General features: G+C 50.6%; 1 protein-coding gene across 2 annotated transcripts; it reads right to left on the reverse strand.

The window, feature by feature from the left end:
* Window positions 1-4,726: 4,726 nt before the first annotated feature.
* On the reverse strand, window positions 4,727-16,859 carry Hpcal4 (hippocalcin like 4). Of its 2 annotated transcripts, XM_052716495.1 has the most exons (5): window positions 16,320-16,859; window positions 16,084-16,191; window positions 10,981-11,149; window positions 10,618-10,833; window positions 4,727-8,684 (listed from the first exon to the last, which is right to left on the reverse strand). In XM_052716495.1, exons 3-5 carry the CDS (start codon window positions 11,140-11,142, stop codon window positions 8,487-8,489), a joined length of 576 nt encoding a protein of 191 aa, XP_052572455.1. In that variant the 5' UTR covers window positions 11,143-11,149; window positions 16,084-16,191; window positions 16,320-16,859; the 3' UTR covers window positions 4,727-8,486. The 2 variants fall into 2 exon arrangements, with proteins under 2 accessions (XP_052572455.1, XP_052572454.1); XM_052716494.1 differs by lacking the exon at window positions 16,084-16,191 and having other exon boundaries at window positions 16,320-16,848.
* Window positions 16,860-18,256: the final 1,397 nt, after the last annotated feature.

Below are 18,256 nucleotides of genomic sequence, written 5' to 3' on the forward strand. Positions count from 1 at the left end.
CCCCAGTAATTTGTCTTGAAAAGATGACCTGGGCCAGTCAAATTTCTCTTTCTTTAGAATAGGGAGTTGTGTGGTCAATCTCAGGCATGACTGAGGGTGAAGTGTAACCATCTCCCAAAAGGCCTGGATGAACCTCCACACAGTGTTATACTCCATCTAAAACAGAGGGCACCGGGCAGTGGTGGCGCACGCCTTTAATCCCAGCACTCGGGAGGCAGAGCCAGGCGAATCTCTGTGAGTTCTAGGACAGGCACCAAAACTACACAGAGAAACCCTGTCTCAAAAAACCAAAAAAAAAAAAAAAAAAAAAAAAAAAAAAAGCAGAGGGCATGTGGGCAGGGAAGTCTCTGTGGGTGGATGTAGGCAAAGATGGACACAGAGGATCCCATGAAAGAGAGAAACCTGTTGCCCTGACAGGGAGCTGCCTCTGGTCATAACGATTTCATAAGGCCTGGCTACCGTGGCTATTTCCAGATTTCCACGTAAAGGTTGAATAAGCAGGGTTTGGTTGAGAAGTGGATAATAAATAACTCCCTGAAGCAGAGCTGGGGTCCTGAAAATAGGTTAGCTCAGTTTTCTGTGGAGTTCTTCCTGCAGTTCAATAAATGTCCCAGAGAAGAAAGTTGGTGGCCGTTGGTTTTGCCTGATGCGATCACTTTCCTCAGACTTTTCTTTTTTTTTTTTTTTTTTTTTTTTTTTTTTTGGTTTTTCCGAGACAGGGTTTCTCTGTGTAGCTTTGCGCCTTTCCTGGAACTCACTTTGGAGACCAGGCTGGCCTCGAACTCACAGAGATCCTCCTGGCTCTGCCTCCCGAGTGCTGGGATTAAAGGCGTGCGCCACCACCGCCCGGCTCCTCAGCCTTTTCTAACAAGCCGTGTCTCTCCAATACTCAGAGAGCAGGGTGTTCTGAGATTGGCTCCACCATTTCCCTGCACTTACTGACTGATAGAGGAATGATTGTGCTGCCCCTTCTGGGCAGTCACATGGACGCCGGGAGACTTGTTTTTTTAACTCCCTTGGGTTTTGTCTTTTGTTTTTTGTTATTGTTGGGTTTTGTTTGTTTGCTCTTGATATAGCATCTGCCTATGTAGTCCTGGCTGTCCTGGAACTTCCTATGTACACCAGGTTGGCCTCAAACTCACAGATATCCTCCTGCCTCTGCCTTGCGACTGCTGGTATTAACCACATGACACCATGCTAGGCTATCCCATTTGGGGTCTTACCTGGGGAACTATGTGAGCAAGTGAAAGAATACAGAGAAGCCTGTCTAGGTCAGTGAAGTTGGAGAGATGGGGGAGGTCGAAGGAGAGGGTAGGGAGAGCAGGTGGTGGGAAAGGGTGCAATTCTGAGCTTCCAGACCCAGTGGGACCTGAGCTTCTAATTATGTGAGCCCAAAAGCCATGTTTGCTTAAGCTCCTTTAGCTTGTGGTTTTGCTCGTTTATTTTCTCTTTGTTTTTAGACAGAGTCTAAACTCACTATGTAGCCAAAGCTGGCCTCAAACTCAAGACAGTCCTCTGCCTCAGTCTCCTGAGTACTGAGACTGTAGGGTGCATGCTCCCTGCTCCGTACTTCCATTCACCTGTAAACAGAAGCCCTGCCTAGCCCAAGCCTCCTTACTCCTTACAGACTAAGGTGTCTGTTCCTTGCCATCAAAGGACCTGCCCTGACTTATGTTCAGTCCCTTTCAGAGCTTAGCCCAGACCCTGTGTGAAGGGTCAGAGAACTGATCCTCAACTGTTCTTTCGATCCTCTGGATTTCTAGCTTGCCTCCTGGCTTGCACAGTCCTCTCTGAGAGTTGGCTGTAGGGATTCCCTGGCTTTGCCTTCCTATATTCCAGCTGTCCCTTTCTCTTGGTGTCCAGCACCTCTTCAGATGATAAACTGTGAACAGACCCTCTAGGTCCCAGGACATCCACATACCTGAGCGGCTCCCCTGGGCATCCTGCCCCAGCAGGCCTGGCACCATTGGCTGGTATTTAGTGAGAGCCGTGGCATGTACCATGTTTTCATGTAACCTTCGCTCTGCTTGTCTCTTTTACCTCTTACTATCTCCACCAGGTAAGACCCTCGGCTTGCCAGCCCCTTTCACATTCTGGTTTGGGCTTACTCCCATAGCTGAGAAAGCTCACTAAGCGGTGGCCTTGATGTCAACACATCTGAGATCGGGCCCCCAGGTAGAACAGCGACTCTCTCAGCCTTCATTTCTGTCATTTAAGGCGAGCAGATCGCATTTGTCACTTTTGTGTAGCTGTGCCCAATCACCCATCGGAAACAAGTTAAAGGACTTAAGATTTGACTCTGGTTTGTAGTTTTAGATGGTTCAGTCTAGCAAAACTGGAACAAACACCTGTTGTTTCTGATTCCACGAAGAGGCAGAGTGTCCTGGGAGTGGGACACTCCTCACGTGGACCAGAGGGGCAGGGAAGGTGACTAGGGACACTGGACCCACAAGGACCCACCCCCTAGTGACCTACTTTCTCCAGCTAGGTCCCTACTTCATATCCAGACCATTAGAGAGACTTAAATGTGTTTAGCCTGGCAACCTGGGAATCACACAGGAAGGTCTGCTGACTGGGATGGACTGTGTAAACATGAGGGGCTGTTGTTGGAGGATCGCAAGGCTTCACAAAGATTGAGGGGAACCAGTTGTCCAGAAAGGAGCAATGGCTTATGGGACTACATAGGCCTAAGAGACCCTAGGAAAGGGATCCAGGGTGGCTCCAGCACAGGGTGCAGGAGGAAAATGTGAACTTAAGATCAAGGCTTCTGAGGTCAGCTGGTGCCAGATCACACAGGGCCTTGAGGGATATTTAAGTAACAGATCATAATTCGGGGGAAGGGCCCCTGAAAAGGCAACATGATAGGAAGGGTGCTTTTAAAAGGTCACCCTGGCTTGTAGCTGAGGCAGATAGCAAGATTGGAAGTAGGAGGTGCATCCACCTGCCTGGTGAGGGATTGAGGGATTTGACAAGAAGGCAGCCCAGGACCTTTGCATCCCCAGGCAGGCAGGGGATCAGACTTCCCGACCTGTAGCATGGCTTCTAGTGGGAACAGCAACTTCGGGTTCTCGGGCTTCTCTGAGTCAGGCTTCTGAGCCACCTCCTTTGGTTCATGGTTACCCTGAGGCAGATAGGTCAGCCGCCTTCTCTGTCCTAATTGCTTCCTGCCAAGAAAGCTGCCTTCTCCAGGTGTCCTTGAGGAAACCCTTGTAAAAGCAATGGAGCGTCTCAGGAGGAAGCCGCTCCCTCCACCTGCCACTGCCCCCGAACCCCTCTGGCTGTTGAGGGGCGATTCTGAAAAGAACATTTCACCACTTCCTCCCACACTGCTCCTACACATCTGGGTCAGTGTAGGAACTCTCGGGGATTAGGCAGGGTTCCTGTGGATGGTGGAACAGGTTTATACTGCAATGATTCTGACCAGCAGGCCAGGTGAGGACTGAAGTCCATCCTGTGCTCTACTGTATTTGTTTGTTTGTTTGTTTTGTTTTTTTTGAGACAGGGTTTCTCTGTGTAGCCCTGGCTTCCCTGGATCTTGCTCTGTAGCCCAGGCTGGCCTCGAACTCACAGAGATCCGCCTGCCTCTGCCTCCCGAGTGCTGGGATTAAAGGCATGCATCACCATGCCTGACTATGTTTTTGTAACAAGTTCAAAGGTGCTTTTGCTGCTTAGCTGCATACTTACTTTCACTTAGTAGAGTGCCTTTTCTTGATTTGCCCAAAAACAACGTATGGACCCTAGCCTGGCTGGTGGCCATCACTTACTATCCACTCATTTGGATTCTTGGTATGCCTTCTACCAATGTCTCCTGCCATTAACATCCTTCCAGGAATGGTGGAACACTCCTGTAATCCCAGAGCTCAGAAGGCCAAAGAAGGATTTGGAGAGTAAGGCCAGGCTGGGTACAGAGGGGGGCCCTGTTTCAAACAAACAAAAAAATAAAAACAAACAAACTACAAAGTAATTACCCAGAAACTGAAAGCCCATCATCTCATGGTTGAAAAGAGAGAGACACAGTTGCCACAGTTACCAGTTCTAGTTTGGAGGCCAAGACCTTTTTTTTTTTTTTTTTAAAGATTTATTTATTTATATATTTTATGCATATGAGTGTTCTATTTGTATGTATGTTTGCATGACAGAAGAGGACATCAGATCCCATTATAGACGGTTGTGAGCCACCATGCGGTTGCTGGGAATTGAACTCAGGCCTCTGGAAGAGCAGCCAGTGCTCTTAACCGCTGCGCCATCTCTCCAGCTCCAAGCCCAGACCTTTATATTTTTGCTTCTTAAACAAGGATTCATGTATCCCAGACCTGGCTTGAACTCAGTAAAATAGTCTAGGATGACCATGAACTCTTAATCCTCCTGCTTCCACCTCCCAAATGCTGGGATTACAGGCATGTGCCACCATATCCATTTTAAGCAGTGTGGAAGATTGAACCCATGGCTTTGTGCATGCTGAGTAAATACTCTACTAACTGAGCTACATCCCCAGCCTGGCTCACATGTCCCGAATTGCCTGCCACTGGGACCCTTTGCGATCTGTTTCCCTTTTTTCTTTGAAGTAGCTGAAGTGGGTCACTATGCTATATGACTCCACTCCCCACTAGACCGAAAACCTAGCTTGGCCCAAGGAGGCTCCTGCAGTGCTCTGTGAACTCTTCTGGGCCTGTTTCCCTCTGCCCCACCCTAGCCCTGCCCAGCCAGCTCAGGGAAGACAGGAAGCTTGCACAGTCACACCTTTTATTCATTGTCAGTGGGGAAAAATACACACCACATGGCACAGGATTGACCAGTGAAGACGGTTGCTGTGGGCGCAGCTAGAAGCAGAACATCTGGAGAGAACGGGGTATGCTTCCTCACTGCTGCTGCTGAGAAGGCCCTGGACCTGGCCAGCCTCCACCAGGCAGAGAGATCCATGCCTCCTGGGAGGCCCCGCCCTGCCCCCACACTCTGACAAAGCTAAGAAGAGAAAACCCTGGAAAGTCTAGAAAAAAAAAAAAATCCCATGTTTTTCTAAGACTTTAAAATTGAGCACATAAATTATGTCTTTCTTTAAGAACAATGAAGGAGCTATGTAAGAAACATATATATTTTTTTTAACCCCATGGTGATTTCTAAAGTCAACACAAAGCCTCACCCAGGGTGGATCTTCTGGAAATAACTTTCGATTTAATGAAATTTTGTGTAAAACTATTTACAGTGTCAGCCTACTACTGCCCTGCCTAGGAGGATCAGATCACTCTCTTTCCTTGCTCTCATGACCTCCTGTGGAAAATGGATTTCTGTTTCTGAGGCTCTGCCATTGCCAGGGCAGAAAAGAATTAGTGCCTTTGGTGATGGGCTTGTTTTTGTTTTCTTCTTAATTTTAAAAGGAAGTTAGTAAATTATGCAGCTGCAGGGACGGTCATGGCACCTGAGGGAAGCAGCCTTCACTGATGATTTTTAGGGATGAGAAATAAGGGTCTCATCCCTTAGCCAGAAAGGATAAATGAGAATAGCAGGTATGAAGAGGCTGAATCTGGAACCACTGTGACTCACAGAACTTCTGTAAGAGGATCTAGAACCTCAAAGGAGAACTTGGATAGATCAATGTTTTAATGGCCTGTATGTTTTCATGTCTTTGCAAGTCGTGCATAGATCTCTGCTAACCTTGTGCTTCGTGGTAAGTGCTTCTCAAGCTGGAGCAGAGATGGGAGCCCTATCTCTCTTCTCAAGGCAGGGATGGGTGCTCTACCACACGGTCTCCTGGGCATACAGTGCTCTAGACACCTAAGAAAGTGTGGGAGCAAGGCCTAACCTGCCTGTGGCTCCGCCCATCAGCAAGAAGGCAGAAACAGTTTGGGGCCTGTTGAGTTGTCTGAAACACTTTGCCTAAGTAGCAAATACTGCCCATGAGCAGGCAGCCAGAACCCTGGAGTGATCAGTCTCAGGGATAGAACTTGCCTACCAGCTTAGAAAAACAAAAGCAGTTTTCTCAGGAAGGAAGAGAGTGGGGAAGACAATGTTAGATGCTTCCGGGATTTGGTTAGCAGCCCCCAGGAACAGCATTGGTCCATGCAAAGCTGCCCAGAAGCAGAAAAGAGGATGCTTGAAAATGGAGTCTTCAAGCTCCTCCTCCTTTTTGGAAGACCATAGCCTCAGAAGCTTCTTAGCAGGAAGCTTCTGAAAGACAAAAGTCAGTTTGTCCTGCAGTCAACATCTAGACTAACAGACACAGAAATGAACGAGGCAGAGGAAAGTCTTTTAGAGAGCCTTGCATTCAAGTTCAACAACTGTGTTATCTCCTGACCGCTTGCTCTCACACAAGAGACCTCCTTACCCTCCACCCTTTATCTTAGCTTCCAAGCCTGGGTAAAGGTCCCGAAAACCCCGATCTCCCTGGGCTGTGAGGACAAAATGAGATGCAAGTAAATACAAGCCTTTGAAAGCCAAGTCTGTGTCGTTGTCGTCATCGTGAGTTCGTCTAGATTCAACACTGGGGGGTGGGAGGGAGGGCAGGAAAAGCTTTTCACTAGAAAATTCAGGTCCCAGCTGTGCCGGGCTGTCTCTGCGGTGCTGATGACAGCACAAGACATACTTAACAGGCAGTTCACGAGGGCTATGGAACAGCCCTGTGAAGCATCCCTAGATAAAACACCTGCGGGCATCACTGGAGTCTATCAATCCCTCGGCCTCACCATGTGGCCTGGATAGGCAGGATGGAAAGAAGGTGCCTTGCTACTCCAAACGCCACAAGAAGGAAGGTCTGACAGAATTTTGGACCACAGGTGAGAATCTCCAAAAGTTCCTAGCAGCAAGGAGGTGAGTACTCAGAAGTGAGAGGCAAATAGCATCCTTCCTGCAGGGCAATCTCCGCCACCACACACCCCGGCTTCACAAGCATATTCTCTACTCCCACCCTGGCTGAGAACATCTGAGACAGTTTCACAGCAGTTCAAGAGGAAGTCAACTGTCACTGCACATCAAAGCTAACTCCTGATCACAAGCACAGGCGAAAGTAAAGTGAAGAACTAGAAGAAAGCAAGGTGGATTTTTCTGGAAAGCATGCAGCACAATAGTTAGCTCACAGACCCTAAAATTCAGAAAGAAAAGCCGGTGAGTTTGGAAGGTGACAGATTTGTTTACCTGGCAGATCTGGGGTAGAGGGGTCAGAAAAAGCCTTTCACATGGAGTACACCCAGCATATTTTTAGGCATTTGGTCCATAAATGCAGCCCAGAAGCCTGAACAGTGGCCGGATGATCCTTTTCTTCTAGCTCCTTCTATCTGAGGCTGTGAAAGAACAAGCCAAGCCCTGAAACCAAACCAAACTCAGAAACAAGCCACTGAGATGTGGGGTACAGACTACCCTTGCTCAGCGTAAACGTCATTTCCATCTCGGACGCCAGCACCCAAAGTGTGCGACACAAAGTCACTTGTGGGATTGAAAAAAGGTAATAAAAAGGAAGTAGCAGGAGCAGCAGACTGCTGATGGGAGAGTGCATGTTCTCAAAGTCTGGTGGTAACCCTACCCCTTTTGCCCAAACATTTCCCCCCCTTGAAAATTAGCATTTTTATATTCATTTAAATCGTTTTTTATAAGAAACCAAGTAATATAGAGTATATATTAATAGTCTAATAAAATGGCCTTAGCTCTTTGAAAGGGCACTAAAAAAATAAATATTACATAAATTTTTATTTTTCTTAAAACTTCTACCCACATGTGGCACCTAAACTTCCTTGGGCCTTTCAGTCTTTCTGCAGCTTTGGGTGGTGTTCACTGGAGGACACACTCGTCCTAAGAACCTGCCAGCTGCCTTGCGCCCTCGTCTCCGTGTGTTTCACATCCCTATCTAAGACCTCCACCCTTGGAAGTTGTCTCCTTACCCTGTGAGCTTTCAGAGGGCATGGAATGTGTTTTTGTAAACAACCATATTCTTAGCACCTTCAGGTGCCTGGCATTGAACGAGTGCTCAACAAGCATTAGCTGGAGAAGGGACTCAATGGATGTTCCCAAGGGTGGGGCCAGAGGGGCCAGGTAGAGTCAAGGGGGTGGGGCGGAGACCACCTCTCAAGGAATCTGGAAAGGAGAGACCCAGTTTGGCCCTTTGACTGGGAGCCTCTGGGACCGCTTTGTGTATTTAGAGCTGAATCCTGGGAACAACAGGATATCGAAGCAAGCCCTCAGTCCCTCCTTAACCTCGCCTCTTGGGTCAAAAGCCAACTCTCCTAAGCCCAAAGGATGTTGGTTCTAGGCCAAGGCTAGAGGTGGAGCTAGTGACAGACGCTTTGAGGACAGGCTACTTGAGAGGACCCATCTCTTTTGCAGGATGAGGGGGTCCCTCACGGAACTTGACTGAGGAGAGAAAGGCTTGGGCAGAGGAGTGGGGGACCCAGAGAGTGAGGCTGGAATGCCCCTCCCCCTGGGGACGGGCCAGCAGAGAGGACATCAGGTTGGGAGGTGCCATGCCTGATGTGGCCAGGGGCCCTGCCCCTCACCAGCCTCTACTTCTGCATGTCACACTGAAGCAGCAACACAATGGATGGGTCACTCTTGGCAGCCTCCTTGAACTCCTCCAGTGTAATCTGGTCATCCTTGTCCTGGTCCATCTTCTTGAAGATCTTGTCCACGCGCTGCTGGGGTGTGAGCCCATCCTGGTTCATACGCATCATGATGACGGTGCCCACCATCTTATAGATAGCCTGATGGAGCAAATCGGAGGTGTGAACACACAACGGGCAGGGAGGGTTGAGGACGAATAAAAGGGACCTGTGGGTGGACTCAGAGGACACTCACTGGAGGAGCGGGTAGACACTAGAGAGAGACACTTGGTTGTTAAGGCTGGCTTTTTAGGGCTGGCTAGATGGCTCAGCTGGTAAGGAGCTTGCTGCCCGAGCCTGATGACTTGAGTTCGGTCTCCGGAACCCACATAAACGTGGAAGGAAAGAACTGACTCCACAAAGTTGTTCTCTGACCTCACATGACACTGTGGTAACGCACCCCTCTCTATCACGCACACACACACACACCCACCCACCACACTAATTCCTTTTGAGACAGGGTCTCATCATGTAACTCTAAATGGCCTGTATCTCACTGTGTAGATAAGGCTGGCTTTGAACTCACTATGTAGACCATGCTGGCTTTGAATTCACAGAGATTCACCTCCCTCTGCCCACTGAGTGCTGAGATTAAAGGAATGTACCAACACACTCAATCAATTAAAAAAAAAAAGACTGTCTACCTCATGAGCATCTTAAAGGAATCTTGTCTCAAACTCAACTGTTGATCCACTTCTCACCTGTTGTGCCTCTAGAATTCCCTGTCTCAACAAGTAACGACTTCATTCTGCCACATTTAAAAGAAAAACAAACAAACAAAAAAACGCTCAAGCCTTCTTTGTTAAATTTGTTGAGACAATGTTTCCTCTGTAGCCCAGGTTGGCTTGGAACTCACTATGCTGCTCAGCCTAGCCTTGAACTCACCATCCTTCTGCCTCAGATTCCTGAGGGTTGGGATTACTGGAGTGCGTCACCATGCTTAGTTCTCACGTCATTCTTCTCTCTTCTCCAGTCCTTCAGCAGCACATTCCAACTCCAGTTCTGCGATGGGCCCTATGGCGACTTGCTTCCCACCGTTTCCACAGTGCATGCACGAAGGCAGCCTCCACCAGCTCCTGACTGGATTTCTCCAGAAGTCTCCTAACTGGTCTCCCTGCCTCTGCTGCCCACGCTCTCCTCCATCACCTGCTCTCCACACTCAGAATATGCTCAATGCCTCTACCCAGGCCTGAGCCACTGATGGGACTCCTGGCTCCCTGTGGGTCCATTTTTCTGTCACTCTCCCCTCTGCTCACACCTCCACTACTGCCCTGGCCTCCTACCACACCTGGAGCCATGCAAACACAACTTCACCTGCGTGGGTGGTTCACTCTGCAGTCTTTAGAGTCAGCGTCCCCCATTTCCCTCCATCATGCTCTCGTCCTTTACTTTGCTAATTTATTTATTTATTTATTTATTTATTTTTAAATTTTTTTTTTATACCATTTACTGCCTGGCATGACCCAAATTTATTTTCTGATTTACTAGAAGTCTCCTATGAAAGCACATGGCAGACACTCAATACTTTTTTAAAGGAAAATTAAAAAAAAATAGCTAAACATTTACAGAGAGAAAGAGAGAGAGAGAGAGAGAGAGAGAGAGAGAGAGAGAGAGAGAGAGAGAGAGAGAGAGAGAGAGAGATTGAGAGAGAGAATGAACCATGGTCTGTCTGAGGTCAGAGGACAAACGTGTAGAAAATGGTTCTCTCTTTCTGCCGTGTGAGGTCCCAGGATCAAATTTAGGTAGTGAGACCTGGCAACAAGCACCTTTACATGCTGACCCATCTTTCCAGACCTCAGTACTTACTTCTTAGAAAACCAAATGAATTAACTTGGCTACCCTAGATTTGATTTACTGAGGGCAGCCACATGCTACCCTTTGTTCATCTGGGAAAATGGGGTACCTGACACCATCTACCCCACGGGTTAAACATCGAGCAAGGGGCCTGCAGAACTGTGGTGGGAGAACGCTGGGGAGCAGCTAGGAGACTCCTGAGGCTCAAGAATACCGGACGCCCACACTGGTCCCACCGCACCTCGATAATCTCCAGCATCTCCAGGCGCGTGATGCGCCCGTCGCCGTCCAGGTCGTACATTTCAAAGGCCCAGTTGAGCTTCTGCTCAAAGCTGCCACGGGAGGTGACAGAGAGGGCGCAGATGAACTCCCGGAAGTCGATGGTGCCGTCGCCGTTCTTGTCGAAGGTGCGGAAAGCGTGCTGTGCAAACTTGGAGGCATCTCCGTAAGGGAAGAACTGAGGCAGGGGTACCGGTTATTGGGGCACAGCTACAGTCCCACCCTCCCCGCCAACCCCATCCTTCTGAGTTCCACCAGCTTTCAGGTTGGTCCCCAGTACCCGTTCCCCGCCCCCGTTCCCCCCATGCCACTCCCCACCCGGCACCTTGATGTAGAGCTGCTGAAACTCCTCCAGGTTGAGGATGCCGCTGGGACAGTCCTTCAGGAACCCCTTATACCACTGCTTTAGCTCCTGCTCGCTGAACTCTGTGTTCTGGACCAGGTCTTCCAGCACCTCGGGGGCCAGCTTGCTGTTGTTCTTCCCCATGGTGGGCCTGCAGGACAGACAGCTCCCTCAACATGGCCCAGGCTAGGACCTCACCCTGGCAAAGTGGTTCTCCACCCTCGCCCAACTTGGACCTTTCTTCACACTCCACCTCCCATAAGGAGCCCTTCTTAAAGTCAGTATCTCTCTTTCCATAACACTCCCCCACTTCCCTAGCCACCCACATCAGCCAAGCCCCACCTTCTCTCAACATGTTCAGCCTTCCTTCTCATAGGAAGCCTATTTTCACTGGGTAAACTTTTCTCAAGCAGGATTCCCTCTCCCCTCACAACACCCTGCACCCCAGAGCAGACCCCTCCTGGAAGGACATTTTCAGCCTTTCCTGGTGGCAACTGACCCCCTCAGTGACTTGTGGTCCAGTATGGCCCAATCTTCATCCTCACATCTCCCATCATTTATAATTCCCTAGATCCCTAGCATAAAGCCTCAGCTAATCTTCCTGCTAGCAAGGGCTGTCTGCATTCAGCACCCTCCCTCCGGGGTAGACTCCTCTCCTACCAAGGTCCCCCAGGAACCATTTCCCAAGTTCTTCCTTCAGGCTTTCCTGGAGGCCCCACACAGGAAGCATCTCTCCTTCCTTCCTGTGTACAAATAGAAGTCCTAGCCTGGAGCAGTGATGACCCTGATTACATTTTGCTTTTCATTAACCCATTCACTCCCTGAGCATTTGTTGGGGGCCTGTACTTGGTATGAAGATAAAAGCTAAGATAAGCCAGCCTTCAGTAGCTCATAGAGGTTTCTAGAGATAGATGACTGTCTACAAAGAGCCTTCAAGCCTTGCCAACCTGGAGGTTTTAGAGCAAGAGTTTGGAAGCTAACACTCATTCCATAACACAGGACGCTCACAATATGCCAGGTCCTGATCTATGTCCTAGAAATCCAGAGGTTTCTCTTTTTTTTGGAATTTTCCTTCAGCTGCAATGTGCAAGATGACTTGAGGGTGGAGCTGGAAAGATGGCTTAGTGGCTAAGAGCACTTGCTGCTCTTCCAGAGGGTTACAAGTTTGGTTCCCAGTACCCATGTCAAGTGGCCCACAACAATTTCCAGGGCATCTGACACCTCTTGCCCTGCCCCCCCCCCCCCAGGACACTTGCACTCATGTGTGCATACCCATAGTCGGAAACACAGCCTACACATCATTAAAAATAATAAAAACAAATCTTTAATAAAAGATGACTTGAGGGGGAGAATGGTGAGCTGTATAAGGAGGGGCTTGGCACACAGTTCAAATGGAGAGATGTGGATGGACTGAGAGGTGCTAAAAGGGGGCATTGGCAGCCCTTGTTGGCTGGATTTAGGAATGAGACGAACTCAGGAATCAAGGCAAATGGACCCTGTTACAGGATATCTCTGGACCTCAGGATCCTCTTCCGGGTCATGAGATCAAGGAGCCGTGAGGGTGGTAGCATCCTTCCTTAGCTACGAACCTACTACCCCCAGAAGATGAAGAATCTACAGGAGGAGCCAAGGAGGGGAAGTATGCTATCTTTGGGGGCTTGGAATTACACCAGGGTCAGAGTCAAGGGTGCCTCTGGACCACCCGGAGGCAGAAGTGAGGGACCATCCTCAGCTGCCTCCTCCCCCAATGACTGTGTAAGCTCAAGGCGTAAGGAAGTTAGAAAGCCCGGAAGCAAAGGTGTCTGATGGGGGAGGCAGAACTTCTCCCGTGGCTCTTGTAGGATGTGCCTGAGTGTCTGCACGAGGGGCTGGGTCTATGTGTAGGAGGGTGTCAACGTATGAGGCTGCAAATCTGTCAGAGAACACTCGTCTCTCTGTGTCATGGTGTCTGTGTGGTCCTTGCCTTCTGCTCCCTTTCTTTTTTCTTCTGTGCTACCTTTTCACCCTTCTGTCTTCAGGGTCCTCAACTGTGCCCTGCCCCTACTTGGCCGAAGACCCAGTGAGGACCAGAAAACACCCCCCTCCATCTTTCTTCAGTTGTCAGAAAGTCTAAGTAGGCAGCACCCTTGGAGATCATCCCCTTATTTCAGCAAAAGAAAGAAAACAGAGACAAGAGTGACAGCTGGTTGAGGAGTTCCACTGAGCATCCAGGCTGAATCCCAACCACCTTCTTGACCTGTCCTTTCTACATCATGACCTCTTTCTCAGCACAGACCTTCTCTAGCCCCACCTGCCTTCTGGGAAAAATAGCTCTGACCTTGTGGTCTCAGTGGGACCATTTTGCCTGAGCTACAGTCCATAACCTCTGATAGGCAGTAAGTATCTATCCCTCCTAGTGGATGTCCACAAGCGACTTTGAGTCATCACAACTACAGCCAGATTCAGCCTCAACTTGAACCTCTTCTCTGCCCCCACTTCTCTCTGTCTCTGTCTCTCTCCCTCCCTCCCTCCGTCACCTCTGGGTGCAGGGTATAAGGAGAAGGAAACAGACTCTACGGACTTTCTCAGATTTTTTCCCTTTTCTCCAGGTCCGGCTTGCCATAGGGTCTCGTGTTTTTTCCTTTTGAAATGCTCCTGGAACCATTGCCATGTCCGTGAGCAGGGATATCGCTCACAGTGCTGAAGGCTAGCCAAAGCTCTTTGCCAAGCCAGGCCCATAGTCACAGGGCTCACCTGCCCCGCAGGAAGGGCCTTCCTCCTGACACCTCTGTTCCAAGGGATGATCTCCCCTAGTTACAGTGTAGGGTTTAGGTGACACTCTGAAGCTCCAGGATCTTCTAGAATCTCACCTCAAGGCTAGGGTAGAGATACACACACACACACACACACACACACACACACACACACACACACACACACACACTCATGACCAGACCCTCTGAAACTCCAGACTCATCTACAATCTTTTTTCAAGCTGCTCACCTGTTGATCTTCACTGCCCACTGCTCTCCTCATCACCACATATTCCCCCTGAGCCAGGCATCTCAGAGCCAGACCCCTCCTCACCTATGTGCTTAAATAGTGTCTCTCCCTCCACCCTTTCTTCTCTGGGCAGACACAAGCTGCCACCTGCTTCCTGGCAATCCGTCCATTCCAAGCTGGGCAGGGATCAGGCAAGAGCATGGGTTCAGCACTCTGGGCATAGGCAGACCTTGTGAGGCTATGGTGTGGAACCCTCCCCCACACACCATCTCCTGACCCTTAGCTAATGATCTAGGATGCCAAGGGAGGCCTTTGTACTGCCTGAAACAGGGAGAGTCCCCAGGTCTTTCTGCCCAACAGTAAAATTTCCCCCTTCCAACACAACTTTGACTATTTCTGAGCATCTTGGACAGGGGAAAAAGTGCCTTTTTCCCACTGTCCCTGTCTGCCTTCTGGAAGCTCTTCCCATAGGTTCCTGCTTTCCCTCTGTGCCTGCACATAGCATCCTGTGGAAGCTTGAAGACAGAGCCTAGGATGCAGTCATGTTCAGTGAATGCCACTTAGATTATGAGAGAAGAGCAGCATGCCCTTGTGGTGCTATGTCACACTGTTTTGTTTATCTGTGATCTCCTATCAAGCCTACTTCAGAAACAATGGAAGCCAGAGTCAGGGAAATGAAAGGTTCACCCAAGGTCAACTGGAGCCCATCAGCTGCAAAGCAAAGACCAGAGCCTAGTTGGGAGCATGTTCTGCTGGAGTGGTGGTGGCTTCTGGAAGACTGTGCCTCCAGGTGAGGAGGCATCCCTTGCTCTAAACCTCTTCCCCTCTCTGCTCAGGGGCTTCTTCTAGAGGGCTCAGGGCTAGGGTTCAAGTGGAGAGGTGGAAGTGAAGGTAGGAGGGGCTGAAGGAGGCAATAATCCCACACCCTCGCCTAGCTTCGGAGGAGCTGGTGCTGAGGCGGTTGCCATGGTGACAGCAGCTCCCTGGTCAGGAGATTTTCTCTTTCCCTCTCCTCCCTTTGCTCTTCTCCAAGCAGCAGCAACGGCAGTAACAGCCAGGTCTTGTCCCTCCCCTTCATAATAAGAGGCAAAAGTGACACCTGCCATGTGAGCTGGGTTGGCCACCTCCACTTTGGAGCTTTCATGCCAGGGTGATCTGGTGGTCTGGAAAAGACCCTTAAGAGAACGACCCCGCAGGATGTGTAGACGGCCTGAGTAAAAATGATGCCCCCACAGTGAGGGCTGGGGCTTCTCAGATCTCCTCTGAGAAATATCCTAATGGTTTAAGCTTTCTTTTCCTATAACCAGCCGTGGAACCAGAGTATGTCAGAGTTGGAAGGTTGTTCAAGACCACCTCGTCTAATCCTCCTCTGCCACGCTCTTTCCCCCATCTCACGAGGAATCGGAGAGGGGAAAGACTTGGCTAAGGTCCAGCAGCGACACAGGCAAAGGCAAGAGTTACACCAGACTCCTCTCCTTCCAGGTTCAGACTCAGGGGAAGGAGAAAGCGAGTCCACCCAGACGATGTAGAGCTTCATCTCTACAAACAACGGGAAGCTGAGAGAGGGAGCAACTAGGACAAAAGGGGCAGAGGAGAGCCGAATACAAAGAGATGAGGAGTTAGGGAGGTATGGAGACTGGAGCGATGGGGTGGTCTCCTGGAAGGAGCATCCCTGGCTCATGCTCCAGAGGGGACAAGAGGCGGAACATGGGATCTCCTCTAGTTGGGCGCTGCTAGAGAGGAGCTGCTGAATATGCCTGGGGTAGGACATTGGGGGTCTTCCGTCAGCCCAAGGGCAGAGGTAGTGTGATCAGAGAATAAATTTGCTATGGAAGTATCTTTGGGAACAGGACCCCGAGGTGCGAATGACTGAACTGTTGGTGTGGGTATGGGCTACCTCCAGGTAGAGGTTTCCACGGGGCTAGGCAAACCACCATCTCCAGAGGCAACAGGAGACAGGGTGACTGAAACCTCCGCCACCACCAGCGACACCACACCCCCACGTGTGTGTGTGTGTGTGTGTGTGTGTGTGTGTGTGTGTGTGTGTGTGTGTGTAGTGTGTGTGTGTGTTTGCACTGGGGCCTGAGGAATGGTTGTTCTTACCTGAGCTGGGGGTAAAAAGGCAGCCGTACCACCTTCCTTGAACAGGGGACCCGGCTTGAAGTGCAGGTGGTCCCTTGCCCAAGGCGGGCCTTCCAGATGGCTGTCCACCTATGACAGACCCAGGGTCAGGAAGATGGATCTGAGCAGCGGAGGATGGGAGGGGAACGCGGGGGAGGAGGGGCTCAGGGCCTCCGCCCCGCGGGGTTGCTCCGAGGGCCCTGCCCTACCCGCATTACCTGAGGCCGCTCGCTGACTCGCTGGATGGTTCCGAGCCTGGGCGGCCGCTGGGACCAGGCTGGCTAGCAGGCGGACGCCGGGCTCTGTAAGGTCCGCGTTGGAGCCGCCTCCCGAGCTCTTGTATCACTATGTGCTTCTCGAAGACGACACGATTTGCATAAGGCCCGCCCCCTCTCAAGAACCTTGGACATCGATAGGCTCAGCCGGCACCGAGTGACAGTCAGAGTTTCAGGTGGGGATGGGGTGGCCTGTGAGTCTGGGCCACAACAGCGCGCCCCGCCCGTCCGCCCGCGCTGACCTTCCCCGAGTCGCCAGGATTGTAGAGGGCTGTACCCCCATCTGTCCCTCAACCCTGAGGCTCAGAGCCTGGGTCACAGTTTGGAGCGAAAAGTACGGATGATTAAAGTGGATTCGCAAAAAACAACCGCACCGTTGCTATGGGAACAGAAGAACCACAGTTGAATCTCTAAGCCTTCTCTTCCTGGGCCCCAGCGGGGGTGGGGGTAGGAGAGTTGGTGATTCACAAGATGCGACCCCATCCCGTGTCCTACCCGAACCTGGAGGGAATCAATGAGGAGCCGCAGAGTGGCAGGGTGAAGGGAGGAGGAGATTGGGTGGTCAGGAGCTCTGAATGGCCTTTGCACCAGCGCCTCCCCCCTCACCACTACCCACCATGAAGCAGAGGGGAGGGTGGGTGCAGCAAGAGCTGGGTGGATGGGGAAGTACCTTCTACCTAGACCCATGAGGGCGTGGGCTCCCGCCAGCCACCCCTACAACCTTAATCAGATCCATTCTCAAGCCCTAGCCTTACTTCTCGAGGACCCCCCAAAGCACTCTTTGGTTCCCCTCCAGAAGGATCCTTCTACGTACCCCAAGAACCGCTCCATTCCCCACCCTCCCGCATTCCCGTTGCTTAGATGGAGCCGGTTCCCAGCCGCCGCCAGTCTCCGGCCTCGGATGTTGACACAAACCGGAGGCGGTTTACACTGAGCGGGTCTGGAAGGTTTCAGGGCAGCGAAAACGCCTCCTTCCCGTACTTGGGGGTCTCTCCACAGCCCGCCCAGCCGCCAGAGATGTACTGGTGTTTGAGAACTCACAACCCAAGGTGGTGGAAAGGAGCGCTCTAATGCCAAACTCCGGGCGAAAGGGAGCAGAGATCCCTGGGCTGGGCCACGTGCGGAGGAGGGACTTCACGGGATCTATCAAAAGTGGGGGCGGGACGCGTGGGGATTGGTTAAATGGGATTGCAGATGCTGAAGAGCCGCGGTGAAGAGGCGGCATTTCGGTCCAAGCAGCAAATGTAGAGATGGGCAGTACATAGGGGGATGGGGACAGGCCTGCCACCAGCGAAGGTCCAGCTTTTGGGACTGGTCTTGGAAACTAAGCACACTGAGGGGAAACCAGTGGGACCCTTGTCTTCCTTATGAGCCGTCCCATTTCCTCTTAAGCCGGGTGCACTGTCCCGTTTTCCTAAGCAGCTGGGTATGCCTCCTCTCTGGGGTTGTAACAAAGGGTTGGGGGCTCCACAGTGCCAGATAGGAGACTGGTTTTTTTCTAGGACCCCTGACAGGATCTCAAGCAAGTCCTTTTTCACCCTGGACCTCCCAGTCTGTAAAATGTGGGAGCTGGTACCAGAGACTCAGTGGAGCAGTGGGAGATTTGAGGAGGATGAATAAAGTATCATTGTTTTAGAATTATAGGGACAGAATCTGAGGGCTTTTCTTGGACTCCTGAGCCCCTAAACAATAGGTTACTTTGTTGAAAGATGACTTTGCGCTAGAGCTTTACAGTAGTTCATCCTTATTTGTGGCTTTAGTGTCCATAATTTCCATTCCCTGCAGTCAACTGAAGCCCCTAAAAAACCAAATAGAAAATTCCAGAAATGTGTAATCAATAAGTTTTAAGTTGTGGACTGTTCTGATTACTATCACGACAT

Source organism: Peromyscus californicus, unplaced genomic scaffold (genome assembly GCF_007827085.1).
Source record: "Peromyscus californicus insignis strain IS unplaced genomic scaffold, ASM782708v3 Scaffold_5__1_contigs__length_169319896, whole genome shotgun sequence".
NCBI lineage: Eukaryota > Metazoa > Chordata > Mammalia > Rodentia > Cricetidae > Peromyscus > Peromyscus californicus.